We start from the raw sequence: 25097 nt of genomic DNA on the forward strand, positions 1-25097 counted from the left end.
AATAAAAACAATTAGGAAATGGTCAATAAGGCAAAAGCTACACAGATAACTTATAGTGAGCCACACTAACAGTGAGCCACTTTTTCTATTAAATATAGAAATATGTTCCTTTTGGTTATTAGTGGGAGGAAAAACAAGAACTCACAACAGAAAATTGGTACTTAGGGTTTTGGTCAAGAGCTAGTAAAAAATTATAAAGGATGTCATGTCAAGTTAACCAATGCTTAAAGAAAACATTCTGATTTCTTCAGCTGGATTTAAAATCGTAGCTCAACACAAGAAGCTAATTTCAATTAAATGTAATGAGTGTTCTTTCCGCTCCCTCACAATACAAGGAAACATTAGCAGCAGCATGCTCCACCTGCATTATGGCAGCGGCCTTGGCGAACAACCGCAGGAGAACATTTGGTAAATAAGGATATTCTTTCAAAAACTGTGAATGGATGTTCTCCCAAATACTGTGAATTAATTTATAGCCATTGAGAGACACAACAGCACTCTATCTTGAGAATACAGAGAAGTAATCATTCACATTAAGGAAAGATCTTGAACCTTTCTCCAATAAAACTAAATCCCATCTGGTTTTTATGTGTTTTAATAATGTTCGCCCATACTTGCTATTTATTAGTTGACTATTTTTTTGTTTTCTCTCCTCAATCTGTCTTTGATTGGATCTGTAGTTCTAATACCTAGTGATTTCAAGAACATTACATTCTCTCAATAAAAGCCTGATGATGAACTTACTCAAAACCAAAGCAAACCCACTGCCTCCGACTCATAGCAACCCTATAAGACTGAACAGAACTGTGCCATGGGGTTTCCAAGGCTGTAAATCTTTATGGAAGCAGACTGCCTCATCTTTCTCCTGTGGAGTAGCTGTGGGGTTCAAACTCCCAACCTTTTAGTTAGGAGCTGAATGACTTAGCCACTACACCACCACAGCTCCTTGAATTTATTCACGTTAGATGCAAATGAGAAGGGGGCAAGGGAGGGAGAATATAGTGAAAACATCAATATAAGCCAGGATTTCTTAATCTTGGTATTGATATTTTAGGCCAGATATCTCTTTTGTTGTGGGAGGGGGGCTTATGCATCATAGGATGTTTAGCAATATTCCAGACCTCTATTCATTAAATGCCAGTAACACGCCAGCTGTGGCAACCAAAAATGCCTCCAGATTTTGCTAAATGTCTGCTGGTGGTGCAAAATCACTACTGGTTAAGAATCACTGATATAAGAAAAGTTATCAAGTGTTATGTTTTCTGATTTTTAGCACATCTATATATGTGTTATAAATACATAGAAAAGATGAAAATTAAGACCCACTAACTAGAAACTAGGAGCTCTGGTAGCATAGTGCCTAAGGCACTTGACTGCTAACCAGAAGGCTGGTGGTTCAAATCCACCAGCCACTCCTCGGAAGGAAGGTTGGGCAATCTACTTCTGTAGCGATACTGCCTTGGAAACCCAAGGGGGGGTCGCTACGAGTCAGGGCCGACTCGATGGCACGGAACAACAACAACAACAACAACCAGAAACTGGTAGTAATCCCACTAACCAGACATAACCTAGAACTGAAAACTTAGTGTATCCCTTCCAGACGTTTTTCTATGTTTGGGTTGTGTTTTCTGGTTAAAACAAAAATGAGATCATACTATACATCCTATTTGTGGATATTCTTACATGTCGATAAGGTCAGCTTCACTAGAATCATCATTTACAAAGGCTGCCCAAAATTTCACAATTCAAATATTCTTCTTCCAGAGCATATTTCAGTAGAAAAACCAGGGATTCTCCAAGTACAGCCCAAGGACCCCTGGAGGTCCCTGAGATGCTTTCAGGGAGCCCACAGTCTTTCATAATAATCCTAAGACATTATTTACTTTTTTCACTCTCATCCTCTCATGAATGTACAGTGGAATTTTCCAGTGACTACATGACATGTGATATCACAACACAGGCAATGCAGAAGCAGACATGAGAACGTAGTTGTCCTCTATTAAGACATTAAAGATAATTACTAAAATGTAAAACAATGCATTAAAGAGATTGGCAAAAACATGAAACAATTATGTTCTTACTGAATTTATTTTGTTTTGGAATAACAGTAATTCTTCATTAAAATATGTTATTTAGGTTAACATATAATGGGTTTAATGTTGTTATTCTAAAATGAATATATAAATACTTTAAACATGTTTCATTTTAAATTTCTAATATAGAAAACATTGATAGATGTAACCTATATAAACAAAAGTTCTTTGGGGTCCTTAATAACTTTCAAGGATGTTAAGGGTTCTGAGACCAAAACGTTTAAGAAGTACAGTTATAAACAACGCCTTGAGAAGAGATCTTTGTACCTATTTCTATGGAATAATTTTTGTAATAAATTCTTGAAAGTGGAATTGCTAGGTCAATTTATTTATTTTTTAATTTTAAGACTTTTAATTAATTTTGGCAATTCCTATCCAGATGATTGAGCCAATTTAAACTAATGAGTACATATGATCTTTTTCTAGAACAATATATCTTTTAAATTACATTGGCAAAATTTTAGCCAAATTCACTGATTAAGATAATGAATAAGATAATGGCAGGCAGATTTCAATTCATTAGTCTTTGAAAATAATAAAATATTCTTTGAAATGTTATGCAGAACAAATGTTAAAAAGGAGATACTACTGGTCTTTATTATATAAAGGGGTCATATAATTAAACTGAGGGAGCCCTCATGGCATTGTGGTTAAGTGCTCACTGCTAATCAAAAGGTTTGAACCCACTAGCTACGCCATGGGAGAAAGATGTGGAAGCCTGCTTCTGTAAAGATTATAGCCATAAAGATTAAACTGCTGATAGAAATTTTCAGAGAAATAGAACGGTTCATTAAAAGTTATCCTGACCTATCTTTCTTTCCCAGAAGGATCAAACCGACTTTAAAAATAAACTCATGTAAGCTCTATATAGGTAGTCACAGATAATGTCCTGGGCTTTTGTTTAGTAAGTTACCTGATATTCCTTTCATCACTGACTTTAGTCCTCAATTTCTGCATCATATGGTCCACAAGATCAGATTCTAGCACACGTTTCTCTGTTTGCCTTTCCTTCTCAAAAGACTTCACCTTGAAAAGAAATGAACAGATTCATCATTTGGAGGTGTTTGAAACCAAAAGGCTGGGACAGAGTGCCATAGTATGACTACTAAAATCAACAGTGGTGATTCTCAACCAGGGGCGATTTGACCCTCCAGGAGAAATCTGAAGACACTTTTGCATTGTCACAACTGCAGGGGGTACTACTGACATCCAGTGGGTAGAGGTAAGGATGCTGCCAAATATCCTACAATGCACAGGGGAGCCCCTACAACAAGTACTTAATTACCTGGCACTACTGCTGAGAAATCCGGGTCTACATTAGAAGAGTTTATCATAGATGACAGAATTTGTGTTTAAAAAAAGGCACAGATGAAGCAGCTTCCGTTTCACTGGATTCACTCACATATTCTCCCCCTTAAACATCCTCTGGTCAGTTGCCAGGGTTTCTCAGACTTCAGCATTATCTATAATTGCTCCTCCTCCTTTCCAAACTCAAGTCATACCATCCACTTGTATGGTATCTGTCTTTTCATCTTCATTCTTGTGCCCAGTATCCCATCTTGGTGGGGGTGACCCTGATATTATTCACACTGCTATCCTTGTCCTTCAGTTTTACCTCATTTTATTCCATGCTGCACATCCCTGCAGATTAATTTTTTTCAAATACAACTCTGAAGTCTCCTGTTTGTCCAAAACATTCAATGGCTTCCTACTAGCTAGTAAATAAAGCCAAAATTGCTCGGTTAGGCATTTACGATCTTTATGATCTAGCTACAGTCACTGTCTTGGTTCTCTATTGCTGCTATAAGAGAAATACCACACGTGGATGGGTTTAACAAACAATTTTATTCTCTCACATAGGAGGCTAGAAGTCTGAATTCAGAGTGCCAGCTCTAGGGGAAGGCTTTCTCTCCCTGTGTCTCTTGGTTCTAGGAGGATCCCAGCACAGGGACCCTGGGTCCAAAGGATGCACTCCACTCCCAGCTCTTTTTACTTGGTGGTGTTAGGTTCTAGAAAACATAATTGTACTCATGAGGAACCTGTACATAGACCAGGAGGCTGTCATTTAAACAGAACAAGGGGATACTGCATGGTTTAAAATCAGGAGGGGAGTGCGTCAGGGTTGTATTCTTTCACCATACTTATTCAATCTGTATGCTGAGCAATAATCAGAGAAACTGGACTATATGAAGAAGAACGTGGCATCAGGATTGGAGGAAAGCTTATTAACAACCTGAGATACACAAATGACGTAACTTTGCTTGCTGAAAGTGAGAATGACTTGGAGCACTTACTGAGGAAGATTAAAGACTATAGTCTACAGTATAGATTACGCCTCAATATAAAGAAAACAAAAATCCTCACAACTGGACAAATAAGCAGCATCATGATAGATGGAGAAAAGACTGAAGTTGTCAAAGACTTCATATTACGTGGTTCTATAATCAACACCAATGGAAGCAGCAGTCAACACATCAAAAGATGTGTTGCATTGGGCAAATCTGTTGCAAAAGACCTCTTTCAAGCGCTGAAGAGCAAAGATATCTCCTTGAAGACTAAGATGCACCTAACCCAAGCCATGGTATTTTCAGTCACTTCATTTGAGTGTGAGAGCTGGACAATGAATAAGAAAGATTGAAGAAGAATTGATGCTTTTGAGTTGTGGTGTTGGCAAAGAATGCTGAAAGTACTGTGAACTGCTAAAAGAACTAACAGATCTGTCCTGAAGAAGTGCAGTCAGAATGTTCCCTGGAAGCGAGGATGGCCAGACTTTGTCTCATCTACTTTGGTCATATTGTCAGGACTATTCTCTGGAGAAGGATGTCATGCTTGGTAAAATGGAGGGTCAATGAAAGAGGGGAAGGCCTTCAACAAGACAGACTGACATGGTGGCTGCAGCGATGGCCTCAGGTATAGCAGGGATCATGAAGCTGGCACAGGACCAGACAGTGTTTCATTCTGTTGTACATAAGGTTGCTATGAGTTGGAGATGACTTGATGGCACTTCACAACGACAACAGTATATTTCTGCCTCCCTCTGCTCACTTCTCTCTCCTTTTATCTCTTGTAAGGTAAAAGGTATTAGAGGCTACACCCTAGGGGAACTAATTTTTCATCTGATCAGGGTTGTGATGGGATTAAGAGTGCTACATCCCACGCTTAAAACTGATTGCTTTATTATATCAGATAATATCATGGGAGACCATTCCATAACTGCCACAATACATCATCACTGACAATTCAGAATCATGATCTAGCCAAGCTGACACGTATTTTTTGTGCACAATTCAATCCTTGACAGCCATCCTCTCTTGCCTAGGCACCCTTCTTTTTAATCCTTCTGCTTCACCCAAAACAGACTCTTCAGAGTAGTACCGAAGTAGCTCTCTGCTGGCCTCCTGTACAATTACTGAAAGAATTACCATTGTCCCTGCTATTCCCCTCTCCTACAAGGCCAGTTCTGGCACATATTTGTATCCTACTCATCCATGAGGGTCTAGCATAAATTCTCACATTCACTCTGAAGACTTCCTGTTACCTCTGAAGTAATCTCCCAGGCTGATAAACGCTCACAGACCTTTAACAGTAGGCACTTAATATTTCCATTAATATCTTATGTTCTCTACCAGACTATAGGACTATTAAAAGCAGGACCTGTGGATTACATGTCCTTTTTTTTTTTTTTTTTTTTTTACATAGGTCGCTTTTTTTTTTTTTTTTTGCAGTATTCCTTCCCCTCCCAATTACATGTCTTTGTACCCTCCATGGTCCTAAGTTCCATCCCTCCTATGTTGTGAATGCTAAAATACATTTGCTGAATAGATGAATGAAGTGATGTCTTGCCCTTCAAATATGAAGATGATACTACTGACCCACCATTAACAGAGGCAGAGGCAAGGTTCAAAGGGCTGGAATGATGTACTGAAATGAACACGATCATATTTAACAGAGATAAATATGAAGTCCCGTGTTTAAAACCCTCATTACAGATGGTCAGGCAGACATGGTGATAACCATGAAAAGGCCAATAGGTATTAGTTGATGATAAGTCCAGTATGAGTCAAAGGAGTCACATGGATGCTAACCGTTAGTTCAATTTTAGCCTATATTAGGAGATATACGGTATTTGAATTGAGGGAGGTCAAAGCCCCTTCCTATTTAGTCAGAACACTTTTAGAACACTACAGTATTCTGTATCACATTTAAAGACTAGCACTGACAAAGCAGTGTGTCTAGAGGAAGTTAAATAGGAAGGTCAAGGATTTAGAAACCATATTAAGAGGAATAGCTTAAGTAACTGGAATGTTCAACCAGAAAAGAGGACACTTAAAGTAGCATGACAGCTGTCTCCTAGTATTTATTTGAAGGTAGTTGAGAAAAGGAGGAAGAAACAGACTTTTTATTCTGACTCTCCAGAAGGCAGAACTAAGGCCGGTGAGTGTAAATTTTGGGAAGCAGATTCTGACTCAAGTTTCAAAAATTTGCTAACAGTAATAGGAGTGTGTTTTGAAACTGAAATTATCCAGCAGAGGCTAGATGTTCCTCTCTCGGTAATATGGTAGGAGCTACCACTGCTCCAGGGGACACCTGATCAGTGAGCCTTAGGGTCATTTATGATTTTGGACTAACCAGCAGACTATGAGTCTGTGGTAAAAATAAAATAAAACCCTCGTGTGGGTACTTCCAAATCTTCCCATAAATGATTGACTGCTACAAGAATTGCCCTGCTGCCTTAAACGACTACAAAACCAGACAAAACCTGTAAACAGTATTTTTCACTTATTAGTCAACAAGAGTATAAAACTAGGATCACTGAGAAAGGGGAAACAAACAAAATGAGCCCAATGGGTGCCCCAGTTTACTGTACTGAGGTAATTTCCAGACTGCAGAGTAGGGAAGGGGTAACCTAAACAGAGCCCAGAGGTCTCACTGAGATGAGAAGACTAAGTTAGGTAGGCCAAGACTGCTAGAATTTGTGGGGCACAGGACCAAAGAGGAGACAGTCACACACTCAGAGAAAGAAAGATTTCTAAATTCTACAGGGGAATCCACTCTTTAAAATTGCCATCAACTTGATTTGGACTTATACCAACCCCCACTGGGTTTTCAAGGTGGTAAATCTTTATGGAAGTAGATCGCCTAGTCTTCCATCTGCAGAGTGGCTGGTAGGTTTGAACTACCAACCTTCTGGTTAGCAGTCAAATGGCTTAGGTACTACGCCACCAGAGCTCCTTATGTCTTTAGCTGAATACTAACATGTGAGAATAAACTGCTCAAAGCTAGGAAAATGGTCACTAGAAATAGGTAGGCAGGATAATTTCTGGAACTCACAGAGCTGGCAATAGTTCTTATTCTCACCAGTCAGAGTGGACAGACCTTGTAATACCAGGGCATCAAGCAGAATTCTCCAAAGATGATTGTCTTAGTAGTAGTTGTTAGGTGCCATCGAGTCGGCTCCAACTCACAGTGACCCAATGTACAACACAATGAAACACTGCCTGTTCCTGTGCCAGTCTCCCAACTCTTACCATACCTCTTGCAGCCACTGTGTCAATTCATTTCATTGAGGGCCTTCCCCTTTCTCACTGACCTTCCACTTTACTAGGTAGGCATGATACCCTTCTCCAGTAAATGGTACCTTCTGACAACATGATCAAACTAGGTGAGACGAAGCCTGGCCATTCTCACTTCCAAGGAGCATTCTGGCTGCACTTCTTCCAGGACAGACTTATTAGTTCTGGCAGTCCACACCACGACTCAGAAGCATCAACTCTTCTTTGGTCTTCCTTATTCATTATCCAGCTTTCACATGCATATGAGGTGATTGAAAACACCATGGCTTGGGTTAGGTGTACCTTAGTCTTCAAAGAGACATCTTTGCTCTTCAGCATTTTGAAGAGGTCTTTTGTAGCAGATCTGACCAGTGTAATACAATGTCTGATTTCTTGACTGCTGCTTCCATTGGTGTTGATTATGGAACCAAGTAATAAGAAATCTTTGACAACTTCAATGTTTTCTCCATTTATTTTGATGCTTCTTACTGATCCAGTTGTGAGGATTTTCGTTTTCTTTATATTGAGGTGTAATCCATAGTGCGGACTGTAGTCTTTAATCTTCATCAGTAAGTGCTTCAAGTCATCTTCAGTTTCAGCAAGTAAGGTTGTGTCATCTGCATAGCCCAGGTTGTTAATGAGTCTTCCTTCAATCCTGGTGCCATGTTCTTCATACAATCCAGCTTCTCAGATTATATGCTCAGTGTACAGATATTCTAAATAAGTATGGTGAAAGGATATAACCTTGATGCACTCCCTTCCTGATTTTAAACCACGCAGTATCCCCTTGTTCTGTTTGAAGGACAGCCTCCTGATCTATGTACAGGTACCTCATGAGCACAATTAAGTGTTCTGGAATTCCCATTTTTCTCAATGTTATCCACACACAATCTAATGCTTTTGCATAGTCAATAAAACACAAGTAAATATTTTTCTGGTATTCTTTGCTTTCAGCCAAGATCTATCTGATATCAGCAATGGTATCCATTGTTCCATGTCCTCTTCTGAATCCAGCTTGCATTTCTGGAAGTTCCCTGTCAATATACTGCTGCAACCATTTTTGAATTATCTTCAGCAAGATTTTACTTGAGTGTGATATTAATTATATTGTTTGATAATTTCCACATTCTATGGGATCACCTTTCTTTGGAATGGGTACAAATATGGATCTCTTCCAGTCAGTTGGCCAGGTAGCTAGTTGTCTTCCAAATCTCCTAGCATAGCCAAGTGAGTGCCTCCAGAGGGGCATCCGTTTGTTGAAACATCTCAGTGGGCATTCCATCAATTCCTGAAGCCTTGTTTTTCACCAGCTCCGTCAGTGCAAGAGCTACCACTGCTCTGGGAGACACTTGATCAGTGAGCATTAGGGTCATTTATGATTTTGTGACTAACAAGTAGACTAAGAGTCACTAAAACAAAACAAAACAAAACAAAACAAAAAAAACTATGTAGGGACTTAGTAGTGTGGCTAAATTAGCCCTGGATTAAAGGCTGTTCTGGACCTGCCCTAACAAAGCTTAAAATCAGGGCTGAAGAGGACCAAATAATATAACTATCTTAATTATATCTCAGAACAAAACCCAACAGTATATACAAGAATATAAGAAAACCCAGGACTCAACTATGTAAAATTCATAATGTTCAACAACTAATCAAACCAATATGAAATGATAACCAATATTAAATTACAGAAATATACCCAGAAATGTGAGTTAACAGAATTAGTACACATAGACCTTGAAACAATTATTACAGCTTTTATAAAGGATATAAAGGAAGCAAGACCCATGATGAGGAAAGAAATACAAGACATTAAAAAGATTTATCTTGTACAGGTGAAAAAATACAATATCTGATATGAAAAATACACTGGATGGGGTTAATAGCAGATTAGAAACTACAGAAGAAAAGATCAATGAACTAAAATAAAGCAGAGAAAGATTGCAAAATTTCAGACTCCCAGAAAGAAAGCATGTGTTTGGCAGAAGCCACATTGTTTCTATGAACAGTTTAGGTACAGTGAGTCACTCTTATCAGAAAATGGAAGAATCCAAATTCGTAGAAGGCAGCCTAGGGTCAATCCTGCAGCCTTTCTAAGGATAGCAGCCTCTTTTCTGCATGATAATCATTTCAATAATGTATAAAATGTATTTGACATAATTTAACACCCAGTCATGACAAATGCTCTCAGGAAACTAAGAATAAATGGGAAACCAAAAAGGGGGAAAAAAACTGTGTCATTATTGAACTTCTAGATGGTAGGGAAGTCAAGACAACTACAAGATAGAATGAACTGTTCTAAACTTGGGAAGACTATAAATCATAGGGTAACCTCAAAGAAAAATGATAAACCTTCACATCAAAATAAAAAAGAGGACCAGCACAAATATTTAGCAAATACTAAAACAATAGCAACGAAGGAAGTGATAACACAATTCATAAACAAAACGAACTCAGCATAGAAAATTATATGGAACAAAGAAATTGACACCAAGAAAAAGCACATAACAAAAATGACAGCAACAAGTTCATATTTGCCGATAATTACATATCTGGCAAGGACTTATCTCGAAGATTTATAGAAAATTCCAATGCCTCAACAGCAAAGGGATTAACAATCCAATTGACAAATGGGCAGAAGACATGAATAGACACTTCACCAAGGAGGATATTCAGGTGGCTAGCTAATACATGAAGAGACACCCACAATCACTGGCCATCAGAGAGATGTAAATCAAAACAACAATGAGATACTATCTCACCCCAGCACAGATGGCAAGGTTCAACAAGATAGAAAATAACAAATGCTGGTGGGGATGTGGAAAGATTGGGACACTCATACACTGCTGGTGGGACTGACTGTGAAGTGATACAAACACTGTGGAAAGCAATATGGTGAGTCCTTAGAAAGCTGGAATTGGAGATACCATTTGACCCAGCAATCCCATTACGAGGTATATATCCTAGAGATGTGACAGCCAGGACAGGAACAGATATATGCACACTCATGTTCATCGCAGCATTATTTACAATAGCTAAAAGATGGAAACAATCTACATGCCCATCAGCGGAAGAGTGGATGACCAAACTATGGTACATACACATAATGGAATGCTATGCAGCACTAAATAATAATGTAGAGTCTGAAAAACACCACATAATATGGATGAACTCGGAGGATATTATGCTAAGTGAAATAAGTCAATCACAGAAGGACAAATACTGTATTAGCTCACTGTTGTAGAGGGTCAAGGAAAGGTTATAATGGAGGGAAACTTTCTTTGTTGGTTGCAAGGGGTGGGAGGGGAGGGGAGGGAACACTGAAAAAAAAAATGCATTGACCCATGTCACTTTAGTTTTGTGTATTTCATTGTACATAAATTATATTTCAATAAAATGCATTAAAAAAAAGAATGGGAAATTTTTCAATCTGATAAAACCGTTTTAATTTACACATGATTGTCTATGTAGAAAATTTGAAAGAATCTACCAAAAAGCCATAAAAACTAATAAAGAGTTTAGCGAGGTCACAGGATACAAGGTTGACATACAAAAAGCAGTTCTTTTCTATATGTTAGAAGTGAATGACTGGAAATTGACATTAAAAACACAGTTCAACTTACAACAGCATCATGACATACTTAGGGATAAATTCAAGAAAAAAATGTGTAAGAACTGTACACTCAATACTCAAAACAGTGCTGAGCATTTTTAAATAAAGGGAGAGACAGTCTATGTTCCAAGATAGGAAGACTCAAAATTCTTACATCGTCAATCCTCACCAGATACAATGCAATGTCAGTCAAAATTTCAGCAGGCTTTTTTGTACAAATTGATAACCTAATTCTAAAATGTATAAGGAAATAAAAATAGCCAATACAATTTTGAAAAAGAACAACAAAATTGGAGGATTTAAGGCACTTGATTTTAAAATTTAGTAGAAAGCTGTTATGATAATCAAGACAGTATAGCTCGGGCATAAGCATAGCCATACAAATCAATGGATTGGAAAAGCTAGTCTAGAAACACATCCACATACACTTGATACACTAGAAATACATCCACATGACTCGATAGGCCACAAGGTGCCAAAGTAATCCAATTGGGAAAGGACAGCCTTTTCGACAAACAGCTGGAACAACTGGGTATCTGCAGGTTAAAAAGTGAGCCCTTTGCAGGCCACTGATAAGCGGGGGCTCTTTTTATTTTCAGATATGTGGATAACAATATTCTTAATACAGTGTTGATTTGTATGTGAACCTATATGTACATACAAATTGTTTTATTTAGTTTATATTTTCTAGAAAGTGAATTTATATATAGAAATCTTTCTGAACATGCTTCACATGGTTATACCAGTAAAGACAGAGGCTGCAGAGCATATAAAAACATGTTAGGACATAGATCAGCTTTATGATTCTGTTTAAACCAAAGAGGTGAAGCCACATTAAAAAAATAATAATAATTTTTTTCCCTCTTAAAAAAATTGGAAATAAAAGAGTACAGGTGGTATATTTATGAACATTTTTAGTTAAAGGCAATATTGTAAACTTGCTTAGGAAACAGCCAGAGGCTACATCAGCCAGCAGGTACCACCTCTAGTTATTATTATTATTTTTAGATAGAAAAAGAGAAGAGGAGCAAAACAGAAAAAAAGACTACAGCCATAGTTTTTTTTCTTTTTCTTTTTAAAACCTCTAGAAAGGTGTTCAGATTCAGATTCATCTCCCTCATTGTTTCTAGTAACAAGCCCAGCAATTCACAAGGAGCGATGAGGTCAAAGATTTCAACCCACACACAAGCCAGGGGGTTAGTGGGAAGCTGGGAGCTCCAGTGTCAATACATGGTTTGGAAAATCTGAATGCTGCGCTTGGAAAAGTTTCCTATGATCTTTACCTTGACATGGCTTCCTTCTTTATCTGAGATGAGAGCCACGTAGGTAATTTCCCGATGTCTACAGTACTCCTGCAATTCCTCCTGGGACTGGAACAAATAAACACAGTGTAAAAAACAAACATGGAGCACCTGGAGCGCCTTTAAGTAATTAAGGAGCAGGAAAATACTGTTTTCAATTGTATTCTCAAAATGAATTACTAAACATGCTGCCTCCAGGGGATATAATACCAAGCAAAAGCAGCACAGAATTCAAAGGCAGAATAAGAATTCTCTTGCTTTCCTTTCTTTCATTGTTGCTCTAAAGGGCCATGGACAATCACTGTGGTTGCGAAGCAGTAAGAGGTTTTTAAAAGCTTCCAGTCTTAATGGGAATTGCCAAAAATCTGTCCCTACCCACACAGAGGAAACAATAGAGGCGGTAGAAAATGAACAGCAGCACTGAAGCATAAAGCAGTAAGCATAGGGCGAAGAAGCGTGCAGGGGACACTGTTCTCAGACTGAAGTCACTGGTCACTGGCTTTACATTTAACCACAAGACAAAACACTGCTATAACAAGTTATGAAACAACTCGAAGAGGTAGTGTTCTGTCAAATGAATGACAATTGATGGTCAGCATCCCTCTGACACAGACTGACAGGCAGCATATGCAAAAATGGTGATCAGGAGCTTCAGAGGTCTTGGCAGGTAATATGATAGGACTGTGAGCAGGGAGAGAGAGGACAGGTGAGGCGGGGGTGTGTGAAGTGGGGAGTGTGAGGTGTGTGTGTGGGGTGGTTCTGTTTCCCCGGTCATCTCTTCATACTCTGGCACCCTCAGTGTAGGTGAACGTGTGTATATGTGTGTACACCTGGGAACACAGTCCCTTCTGTGACCCACTTGTGACAGCATGGAAGTTTGTTACCTAAAGGACTCCCATTCTGAAAAGCAGGTGGTGCCACTTCCTCGCCTCCATATCCAGGACATGTATTAGGTTTATGTACTATGGGGAGCCCAGGGACATGAAGCCACAAACACACTAAACATAGGATGCCTTTGGGAAGTGTGGTAAACTGGATAATGGGCCTGTGAGTATGTTACTTTACATGGATTTTGCAGATATGATTAAGGATTTTGACATGAGAGGCTATATTATCCTGGATAATTTAGGTACAATCACGAGGGTCCTTATGAGGGAGAGGAAGCAGGGTCAGAGACAGAGAAGATTAAGGATGTAAGGAAGCAGAGATCAGAGAGGAGAAAAGATGCAACCCTGCTGGCTTTGAAGACAGAGGATGGAGCCATGAGCCAAAGAATACAGGCAGCATCTAGAAGGTGGAAAAGGCAAGGAAACAGATTCTCCCCTAAAGCCTCCAGAAGCAACCAGCCCTGGCAACACCTCAGTCTTAACCTGGTGAAACTGATTTTGGACTTCTGACCTCCAACTGTAAGATAACAAAGTTGTGTTGTTTTAAGCCACTAAGTTTGCAGAAATTTGTTCCTGTAGCGTTAAGAAACTAACATAGGAAGCAACTATAACCAGAGAGATATATAGGATTTGATAGAATCTAACTGCTATTCATAAGGCTTTTAAGGCGTAGATGACTTGCCATTAAAGCCATGACTATCTGTCCTGCACTCGCGGGTACTCTTGTCTCATTACCTGTGAGCAGTCATACATGATTTCTGCTGTGATTCCCGCTGTCCAGAGTTTCTGGGTTAGATTGATGGCCCTGGACATGGACATCTGGCCAATACTCACAACGAGGAGGTCACAAGAGCTTATTGTAACCTGGATCAAACACAGAGAGTGATTACATTTAGAAAAGTGAGATTGGGCATGTGTATAAGGGACCAATAAGGAGCTCTAGTGACGTAGTGCCTAAGGCATGTGAATGCTAACCAGAAGGCTGGCAGTTCAAACCCTCCAGTTCAAACCCTCAGAAGGAAGACTGGGTGATCTACTTCCGTAGAGATACTGCCTTGAAACCCAAGGAGGGGTTGCTGTGAGTTGAACTGACTTGACAGCTGTGAATTTGGTTTTTTTTTTTTTAAAGGAACTCTGGTGCCACAGTGCCTAAGGCATTTGACTGTTAACCAGAAGGTTGATGGTTCAAACCCACCAGCCGTTCCACAGGAGGAAGATGGGGCAATCTACTTCTGTAAAGATTTACTGCCTCAGAAATCCAAAAGGAGTCACTGTGAGTTGGAATCGACTTGATGGCAGTGAGTTTGGTTTGGTTTTTTATATGGGACCAGTATCAGGAGTGGAGGCAGTACTTGAGTGCTTGAAATCTTACATAGTAACATGAAGTGCAGAATTGTTTCAAAATGACACAGAAGATGAAAAATGACAGTTAAAAAACTTTTATATGAAAACCAAACCAAATCAAACTCATTGCCAGTGAGTTGATTCTGACTCATAAAGACCCCCATTGGGTTTCTGAGGCTGTAAATCTTTACAGAAGTAGATTGCCCCACCTTCTTTCCACAGAGCGGCTGGTGGGTTTGAACTGCTGACCTTCTGGTTAGCAACCAGATGCCTTATCCACTATGCCACCAGAGTTCTTTTTCATATGAAAGGGTAAATGAATTGCCTAAAGTCACCCTGTAGAAAAGCAGAGGCTAAGGACTGAAATGCAAGGACTGACACCAGTCTTAGTCTTGTATATTCTGTTAGAGATAATTTCTAAACCCCTCATCCTATAGCTGTCACATTTGGGGCTCCTGTAAATTCCTACAAAAGGTAAACCATACTTTTAGAAATGAAAGACATCCCAAAGGATGCTAGAGAGCAAAGCCAGAAACTCACAGGTTCTTCCATGTTGATGACAGCAGCAGATATCTTGTCTATAGCTATGCTGACTCCAACAGCAGTGGGAACTGGTCCGAGAGCCTGAGGTCCTCTAAACTGAGGAATCTGTGGAGAGAGATACACACTTTTGGTTATGAAGTGGAGAAGAAACTGTTGATTATAGGGACAAAATGATAAAAGGACAAGAACTCTGTCAGTAACTTATTATTAAAAGTTATAGCAAAAAGTGAGTGTGTGTGCATATGTTAGAGAGAAAGAGATAAAAACAAGTATGCACGTAAATATAGCAAAATATTAACAAATGCTGTATCTAGATCTGTACTGCTCATAAGGCAGCCACATGTGCCTATTGAGCACACGAAAGGGGCCTGATCCAAACAGACGTGCTGTGCATGTAAAATACACACCGACTGCAAAAACTCAGTAGGAAAAAATAGCATTTAATAGTTCATTAATAAGTTTTAAAATTTTGCTCACATGTTGAAATAATATTTTGGAGGGGTCGCTATGAGTCGGGGCCGACTCGACGGCAAATAACAACAACAAATTAGGTTAAATAAAATACATTATTAAAATTAATTCTACTTGTATTTTTTTACTTTTTTTTAAACCCTTCCCAAGTAACCATCAAATAATTCTTTTTTTTAATGCATTTTATTGAAATATAATTTATGTAAAGTGAAATACACAAAACTAAAGTGACATAGGTCAATGAATTTTTTTTTTTGGCAGTGTTCCATCCCCTACCCTCCCACCCCTTGCAACCAACAAAGAAAATTTCCCTCCGTAAAGGAGGGTCACCTTTCCTTGACTCTCCACAACAACAAACTGATACTATATTTGTCTTTCTGTGATTGACTTATTTCACTCAGCTTAATGTTCTGCAAGTTCACCCATATTATGCAGTGTTTTGCAGACTCTACATTATTCTTTAGTGCTGCATAGCATTCCGTTACATGTATGTACCACAGTTTGGACATCCACTCTTCTGCTGATGGGCACATAGGTTGTTTCCATCCTTTTGCTATTGTAAATAGTGCTGTGATGAACATGAGCATGCACATATCTGTTCCTGTCCTGACTCTCATGTCTCTAGGATATATACCTAGTAATGGGATTGCTGGGTCAAAGGGTATCTCCAATTCCAGCTTTCTAAAAATAATTCTCTTTTTGTGAAGCTCTTTTCTTGACTTTTTACAGTAGTGGTGTCATATATTTGTCCTTTTGTGATTGACTAATTTCACTCAGCATAATGGCTTCTAAGTTCATCCATGTTATAAGATGTTTCACAGATTCATCACTGTTCTTTAATGTTGCATAGCATTCCATTATGTATGTGTACCATAGTTGATCCATTTCTTGTTGATGAGCATTTAGGTTGTTTCCATCTTTCTGCTATTGTGAATAGTACTGTGATGAACATGGGTGTGCATATATCTATTCATGCCATGGCTCTTATTTCTCTAGATATGTATATAGAAGTAGGAATGCTGGATCATATGGTATTTCTCTTTCCAGCTTTTTAAGGAACTGTCATACCATTTTCCGCAGTTGTTGCACCATTTTATAATCCCACCATCAGCGTATGAGGGTTCTAGTCTCTCCGTACTTTGTACTTTTTAAATGTTACTAAAAACAAAAAAACTCCCAAGCCCACTGCTATTGAGTTGATTCTGACTCACAGTAACCTTTTAGGGCAGAGTAGAACTGTTCCATAGGGTTTCCAAGGCTATAAATCTTTATAGAAGCAGAATGCCTCATCCTTCTTCCATAGTACAGCTGGTAGGTTTGAACTATGATCTTTTGGTTAACAGCTGGGCACTTTAACTACTGTGCTGCCAGGGCTCCTTTCAAATGTTACTAGAAACTTAAAAAACTACATATATAGGTTTTGTTTCTGGAACAAGATGGAGCAGACACACTTCTCCCTATTCCTCCCACTGAGTACAGCAAAATCCTGGCCATTACCCATAAAACAAATATAATAAGATTCTGAAAGGTGAAGAAAAGAAGGCAGACTGAGTAGGGGCTCTCGGACCCAAGGAACAACATGTGGTGAGTTCTTTGGGTTTTCTTTTTGTCTCATATATCTTGGACTGGATGCTGGAGAAACAAACAGCCTAGAAATGCCAATAGGTGCTGACAAAAAATTGCCCAAGAAAAGTCTGCTCTTTCTAGCTGAAGGACCAGGAAAGGTGCAATCTAGCAAGACAAAACTTTTACACAGTAACTGTACTGCTCCAGCCAAATGTCACAGAATAAGAGATAGGCCCACCTTCACCACCAAAGGCTGAGTGGGGTGCCTAGACAGCCAGTCTTGCCCAGATGTAAGAAGCTTGCCTCCCCACTCTGTACTCCCCCGCCACTCTGCAGCATCAGTGGAGGCATGTGGGAAGCAGTAATGAGAAGCTCTTGCCCCTTCTGTCAGTGTATATCTTGTGAGGAGCCCAAATCCTCACGCCAACCCAGCAGTAATTAGGTACCTCTTTCCCAACCAGGAGTGTCAATAGAGGTAAGCAGGGAACCTGTACCTACACTCCCATCTGCTAGTAGAGTCACTACTGGTGTGGTGTTAGAGAAGGTGTCAGAAGATTTAAACAAAATCAAGAGTATCATAACACAATACATAAAATGTCCAGGATTTAATTGAAAATTACACATCAAACCAAGAACCAGTAAGATCTCAAAATGAATGAGAAAAGACAATTAACTGACATCAAATACCAAGATGACAGAGATGCTGGAATTATCTGATAAGAATTTTCAAGTAGCCATCATAAAAATACTTCAACAAGCATTTATGCACACAGTTGAAACAAATGAAATAAGAGAAAGTCTTGGCAAAGAAATAGAAGATAAAAAGCTCACTGGATGGGCTCAACTGAAGCATGGAGATGAGAGGAGTGAATCACTGAAATTAAAGATAAAACTATCTGAACAACAGAGGAAAAACAGACCAAAAAACAAAACGAACGGAACCTCGTCCAGAGCAAAGAAGAATGAAGAAAACCAAAGACGCGTGGAAACAATTAGTGCAAGTGACTGGTACACCATGCAATCCTCAGCCCGTATGACTATGAGACCAGAAAAACTACATGGTGCCCAGCTACCACTGTCAACCACTTGGAGGGGGATCTATATAGGAGATCCTGGATAGAGTGGGAGAACAACAAGGAAAAAAACTCAAAATTATTATTAAGCAAAAACAAAACAAAATAAAAAAAAAAGCAAGGACCAGGTTTGGTGGTCTGATAGAGCCCGATGGAACCTCTGAGACTATGGTCCCTAGCTGCCCTTCAAGTCTGAAATTGAACCCACACCTGTGGCTTCCAACCAAACAAAAGACAGGCAATGAGGTGAACATTTACATTAAGTAGATACACTCCTTGGAGAGATCAGTCATGGGAGAATAGAAGGATGTGTGTGCTCAGGGAGACAGCTTGGGGGGCAGAAGTACGTGGAGGGAAGGACCCAGGCAAGAGCTAACTACGGGGAGGAAGTGAGAGGGGAGCTGTTGCATTGTGAGAAATGCAGTGAATGTCATGAGACAAAGTATATGTGAGCTGCTGTATGGAAAGTGAATTTGCTCTGTAAACTTTCACCCAAATCACAATAAAAATTGGAAAAATAAAATGGGACCTCACAGACATGTGGGACTGAAATAAAAGATCTAACATTTGTATCATCAGAGTCCTAGAAGGAGAGGAGAAAGAATATTCAAAGAAATAATGGTTGAAAAAATCTCCTAACTTGGTAAAAGACATAAGAGACTAGATTAGAGATTGCTGGGCAAACCCCAAACAGGATAAATCCAAAGAAATGCATGCCAAGACACATCATAATTAAACATCAGAAAATAAAAGACAGAGAACAAAAATCTTCAAAGTATCGAGAAAGAAATGACACTTTTCCCAAAGGGAAAAAACAGTTTGAACAGCAGCAGATTTCTCTTCAGAAACCATGGAGGTTAGAAGAAAGTAGCACAACATTTTTCAAGTGCAGAAAGAAAAGAAATGTCTAATATCCAGCAAAATGCTTCAGGAATGAAAGGGAAATAAAAACATTCTCAAGCAAAGGACTACTAAGAGAATTCATTACAAGAAGACCCACCCTATACTACTGGATAAGGAAGTTCCTGAAATAGAAAGGAAATAAAGGGAAGAACAATGGAAAGAACAAATTTATGAATAGATACAATAGACTTTCCTTCTCCTTAAGTTTTCTAAATTAGGTTTGATAGTTGTCTAATGTGGCTCTCAAGGCATGGAGAGGAAATATTTAAGATAACTGTAAGAGGAGTGTGGTAGTTAAGATTACCTGTCAACTTGGCTGGGCCTGGTTTTGAGTGGCTGGGCAGCTGGATGTAGTATTTCCCATGATGAGACTGAAATCATAGCCATGGTGGAATCTGCTGTGAGCAGTTAATTAGCTGCCTTTGGGGTGTGACCTGCTTCCAGTGTATAAAGAGAAGCTTTGAGAAATCTCTCTAGCTTTTGGCACACCTGGATCCTGCATTTGGCTGAGTTCTCATCTCACTGGCTTGCCATGTTGCCTGATAATCTTGGGATTGTTCCTGGACTTGAACTAGTGGTCTATTGCATTATTTGCTAGTCTTGGGACTGTGACATTTTACCTGTTGAACTTGGGTTCATCAGCCTCAGCAGGCAGCAGCTATGTGATGCCTAATGGGCCTGGAACAGGAGGTAGAGCTGAAGCCCAAGGTCAAGAGGCCTTCACCCAGCCCCTAGAGCTGGCACTTTGAACTCAGACTTCTAGCCTCCTAAAGTGTAAGAGAATAAATCCGTGTTTGTTAAAGCCATTCATTTGTGGTATTTCTGTTATAGCAGCAACTAGAGAATGAAGACAGGGAGGTTAGGTTTCTATACTTCATTTGAAATGGTAAAATGTTTATATTGGTAGATATATGTGATGATGGAATAGCTCTGTGTCTTGATTGCAGTGGTGGTTACAGGAATCGATTAGTGATCAAATGATATAGACCTATACACACACTTTGTACCAATGTTAATTTCCTGGTTTTCTTATTTTACAATAGTTATGAAAGATCTAACTACTGCAGGAAAACAGGTGAAGGTAAATGCAATTTTTTTTATTCTCTTTGCAACTTCCTATATGTCTATAGTTATTAAAAATAAAAGTTAAAAAATTGACAAATGTGGTTCACATTAAATTTCTATGTCTAGATGAAAGATACACAGGTGTGCAATTGCACTGATTCAATTTTTCTCTAGATTTGAAAAATTTCAAAGTAACCAGTTGAACAGAAAATAAAATTAAGTAGAACAAAAATAAAGAAAGGGCAGGCCCTCACCAGCAGGTCATATCTGCCACCAGCTGCAAGGATTTCGGGTACAGCCCTTTGCCTTCGTCTGATGAATGCCACAAACTGGAAGATAATTCCATTGTGCTGCTGCACCTTGTAAACCAAGCCCAAGTTGATTAAGACCTGTAAAGTGAAAGCCACACAAATATGTCAAGAGCTGTAGATTCAGAATGTGGAACACAATGCTGAAAAAACACTGTTTTCCACCAATAGCATCAGAACATTCTATCTAGTAGAAACAAAATATTCAGTAAGATCTGGCACAAAGTCTGTTTAACTATAGCCTGCCAAGGAAGAGAAATTCTCTCTTCAAGAAAAACCACCTCCCTGGGGCCAATGAAAATAGTAAGAACCACTGCACAATAGGAATCGTGATACTTGCAAAGAAATCCTGATTTCGGCCAAAATCATTACTAGAAATCAAATGGCCCCAAATGTAGAAAGCAGAGTTTTTCTGGAAAAATAAAAGACTTACCAGCAATAATAAAATAAAGCCCACTTCCTCCTGATGCTATTATTAATGCTACAATTCTGTACTGCCAGAATCAAAGAGTTGCCAAACCTGTAATTTTATGCCAAGTTTCTTCAACAGTCCAATCACCTCTTCTAGATCTTTTAAACCGTATTTCACTAATTGGGCAACACCTGTTTTCTGTTTTATTAAAGAATTTATTGTTGGAGTTAGATCTTGCAAATCTCCCTTCTGCTCAATAAACTTGTAGAGTCGACACAGCTGGAAAGCAAAGAGGCACAGTTAGCTTCCAGTACAAGGACAGGGGAAGATCTACTTTGCATTAGGTTTTATATACACTGGGGGTCAAGTGGAGCTTTTACATATCCATGAGGGGGAGTTTTGTGGTTGAAGGTAATCTTAGCCTTCCCACAATCCCAGCTAAGGATCGTTTTCCAACAACTATGAAGTACCTCGCACGAGTGCTTTAGACACGTACTCACAGTTAATTCTTATGCACGCACACACTTACTCACAGTTAATGCCGACCCCAGCAGAGCAGACCCTGGCAGAGTCTCCATCAAGTATTTTCAAGCCATTTGTTTCTCTTTACCTTTCTCATTCTCATGAATGACCGTTACTACAGGCATTTCCATTATTAAATGCAAGGATAGGAAGGCAAAGTCTGACTCATTCTAACACTACATCTAATTAACCACGAAATCCCTCTTCCTTTAACCTGAATCACTCTAATTCATAGCCTGGGATGCACTTCAGATGTCCTCTCCGCAAGCAGCCTCCTGACCTACCTTTTCCTCTGACTGAGGCCTTGATCCCACATTCCAGTTCTTACCAGCTGTACCCATCCTCTGCCTAGAAGAGGGCAGAGCCAGAGATTGTCCTTGGCACTAATCAAATGCACAATTTATAATTAATCTGTACATCATACAATAACCAGTGAGTAGAGATTTGGCAAAAAGCAAAATCAACCGATGCAATTGTATCATGCACAAGTGTATAAATTTTGTAAAGACTCTTTGAAATATAAAATTAGTTCAAAGAACCTTTTGGACTTGAACCTTCAGAAAGGGAATCACTGAACTGAATCAATCTCTTGAATTAAAATTGTATGATTTATAGTTCAAGCTTTCCTTATACCTGAGTAGACTCTCTGTGCCATTTGTAAGTGGGACTATTTCTGCACACAGATGTGTGTTGTGTACATGTCTAGAGTTTCTAGAGAATTATGTACATACAGTTCTTCATATTTTAATATCATGCCATTAAGACATCTTGCAGATCATTAGTATCTGCTCCAATAAAAATATTTAAAGTTTAACCCGGCTCATTTTCAAAACTCCCAGTGCTATGCATCTGGTTTCCTTTTCCTGCCTGCAAACTGTATGGGTGATTTCTTTAAACTGTGGTTGATACATGCCCTGTGAATGTTGGTTAAAAGAGCTGAAGGTAGATATATGCTGCATGTATTCTCTTATGGTTGTTTTAGTGCCAATATAAATGAAAAAGTTGAATTCAGTCCGTGGACTGCTCAATTTATTCCTCTTTATAATCCCAGCACCACGCTTGCCATACTGTAGGTATCCAAAAGATTGAGCGATGGCCTTGACTGTATACAATCATATCTTGATCTATTCCATATGTGAATTTTGCTGATTACTACGGATCATCATGCAATTGAGTGCCAGAGTAGGAGTTAGAATGACTCTTGGAAAGTTAAGGAAAAAAAAATCTCTTCTTATATAAATATTCAGGAAGAGTTAGGAAATCTCTGTCATCTTCTGCTATTCAGCTACTCAATTAAGTGTGGGTTATGTGCCAAAGATCTGGGATTGATCTGATGCCTGGAGAAAGAATACAATAAAACTGTTGCCCCGTAAGACTTTCCTCATTGCCAATGGACTCAAATATAAGATTTTAGGAGCAGAAAACGTACCAGGGAAGCAAGCACTTTAATTCAAGTCTGAGGAGCTAAAAGACCTGGAGGGTTACCCAAATGAGTTCTGTGCCTTACTCTACTCCCATACAGTCTATTTCAGGAGAAGACAGCCAGTATTAGATCTCCTCAGTGGGGACTCTACCAGGCACAGCTTTTAAAAGAGATGTAAAAGAAATTATCTGGTGACCAAGAAAGAATAAGTTGATTATAGTACGTTAAGAAGGACCATGGAGAGAGACTCTTTGATCTCAGTATTAGTTTCTCCTTCTAATCCCAAAGGTTCCCATGGTACCTCTAACACTCAAGGGGAAAAACTGTGTCTGCAAGGTGGCAAGAAATGCTGCTACCTTACTGTAGGAAGAATATGGTGACATATTCTGATATCATAAAATTATAGAGAAGCTGTAATAGCACTGCTAGGAGGTACTTACGCTATTAGAAGACAAAGACAGATTACAAAATTTAGCTTCCACTTCTCTCCTCGTCAGCTTTTCTGTCTAATGTAGAAGAAAAAGGTAACAGTGAGTGTCACCAAATTTGATCTGAATAAGATACAATTTCAAGGCTAATTTAAAGAATTATAGCCCTCATCTTGGACAAACTGTTTCCAACCTTAAATGATAAATTCTGTAATTAAATTTTTTTTTTCTTTTTTTATTGTGATTTGGGTGAAAGTTTACAGAGCAAATTCACTTTCCATACAGCAGTTCACATACACTTTGTCTCATGACATTGATCACAATTTACCACAATGCAACAGTTCCCCTCCTACTTCCTCCCAACAGTTACCTCTTCCCTGTGTCAACCCTCCATGCACTCCACCCCCTGAGCTGTCTCCCTGTGCATAGACACAGCCCTTCTTTCTCCCATGACTGTTCTCTCCAAGGAGTTTGTCTACCTCAGGTAAATGTTCAACTCACATGCCTGTCTTTTGTTTGGCTGGGAGCCACAGGTGTGGGTTCAATTCCAGACCTGAAGGGCAGCTAGGGGCTATAGTCTCAGTGGTTCCACCAGGCTCTGTCAGACCAGCAAACCTGGTCCCCTCCCCTTTTATTTTTTCCAAATGATTTTGAGTTTTGTTCCACATTGTTCTCCCTCTCTATCCAGGATCAAAAACTTCATTTTTCAATTCACCATGACTACAGTTGCTTTAAAAATTGAAAAATCCTGACACAAAAAATTAAAAAGGAAGAAGTTGTACGTCTTGGATGGCAAGGCCATTCAGATCTGGATGGGCTTCATCAAGCCATTTCTGTTGGGCTAGAAATCAAAACCAAGTACTAACAGGCTCTGAGCACTTCATTTCACACTGCAGACAGGACTATGGTGTGGGATGGAACAGGAATGAGCTGAATCCCCTCTGCCCAATCCCTGCTGCAGAGTCTTACTGACAGATCATGTTGTATCTGTCACTGCCAAAGCAGCAGCCATGCTCTGTGGGGAGGGAAGAACCACTGAGAAACAAAACAGTAAAGTTAGGGCCTGCCAGGTAAAAGAAAAATTAGTTCAGCCTTTGGTGTATAAAAAACAGCAATAATTCATTATGGATTTCCACTATTAGTTCTGCCTTAATCAAAGACTATCTGGCACTGTTGGTTATTAAATCTCCTGAATGTCTCTCAATTTCTTTATTGTAAAAACAGTATTTAACATAAAAGGAAATTGGATGTGGAACAAAACTCAAAATCATTTGGAGAAAAAAAAAAAAACAAACAGCTTTGCTGGTCCGATAGAGCCTGGTGGAACCACTGAGACTATGGCCTCTAGCTGTCCTTCAGGTCTGGAGTTGAACCCACACCTGTGGTTTTCAGCCAAACAAAATACAGGCATATGAGTTAAACATTTACCTCAAGTAGATACACTCCTTGGAGAGAACAATCATGGGAGAAAGAAGGGCTACTTATGCACAGGGAGACAGCTTAGGGGGCAGGAGTGTATGGAGGGATGGATACTGGTAAGAGGTAACTGTGGGGAAGAAGTGGGAGGGGAGCTGTTGTATTGTGATAAACTAT

The 25097-nt window shown here is 39.2% G+C and overlaps 1 protein-coding gene across 1 annotated transcript in view; it reads right to left on the bottom strand.

The window, feature by feature from the left end:
• Nucleotides 1-25097, bottom strand: part of EIF2AK4 (eukaryotic translation initiation factor 2 alpha kinase 4) — a gene marked incomplete at its 5' end in the record, with an annotated part of 148113 nt that overhangs the window by 7003 nt on the left and 116013 nt on the right. The window contains 7 exons of the mRNA XM_007940511.1: nucleotides 3007-3119; nucleotides 12542-12628; nucleotides 14182-14310; nucleotides 15331-15438; nucleotides 20666-20800; nucleotides 21240-21410; nucleotides 23517-23582. Of these exons, the coding sequence (XP_007938702.1) occupies nucleotides 3007-3119; nucleotides 12542-12628; nucleotides 14182-14310; nucleotides 15331-15438; nucleotides 20666-20800; nucleotides 21240-21410; nucleotides 23517-23582 (809 nt within the window). The remainder of the gene's footprint in view (nucleotides 1-3006; nucleotides 3120-12541; nucleotides 12629-14181; nucleotides 14311-15330; nucleotides 15439-20665; nucleotides 20801-21239; nucleotides 21411-23516; nucleotides 23583-25097) is intronic.

The sequence above is a fragment of the Orycteropus afer genome, unplaced genomic scaffold (assembly GCF_000298275.1).
Source record: "Orycteropus afer afer isolate SDZICR_OR568_19922 unplaced genomic scaffold, OryAfe1.0 scaffold00068, whole genome shotgun sequence".
NCBI lineage: Eukaryota > Metazoa > Chordata > Mammalia > Tubulidentata > Orycteropodidae > Orycteropus > Orycteropus afer.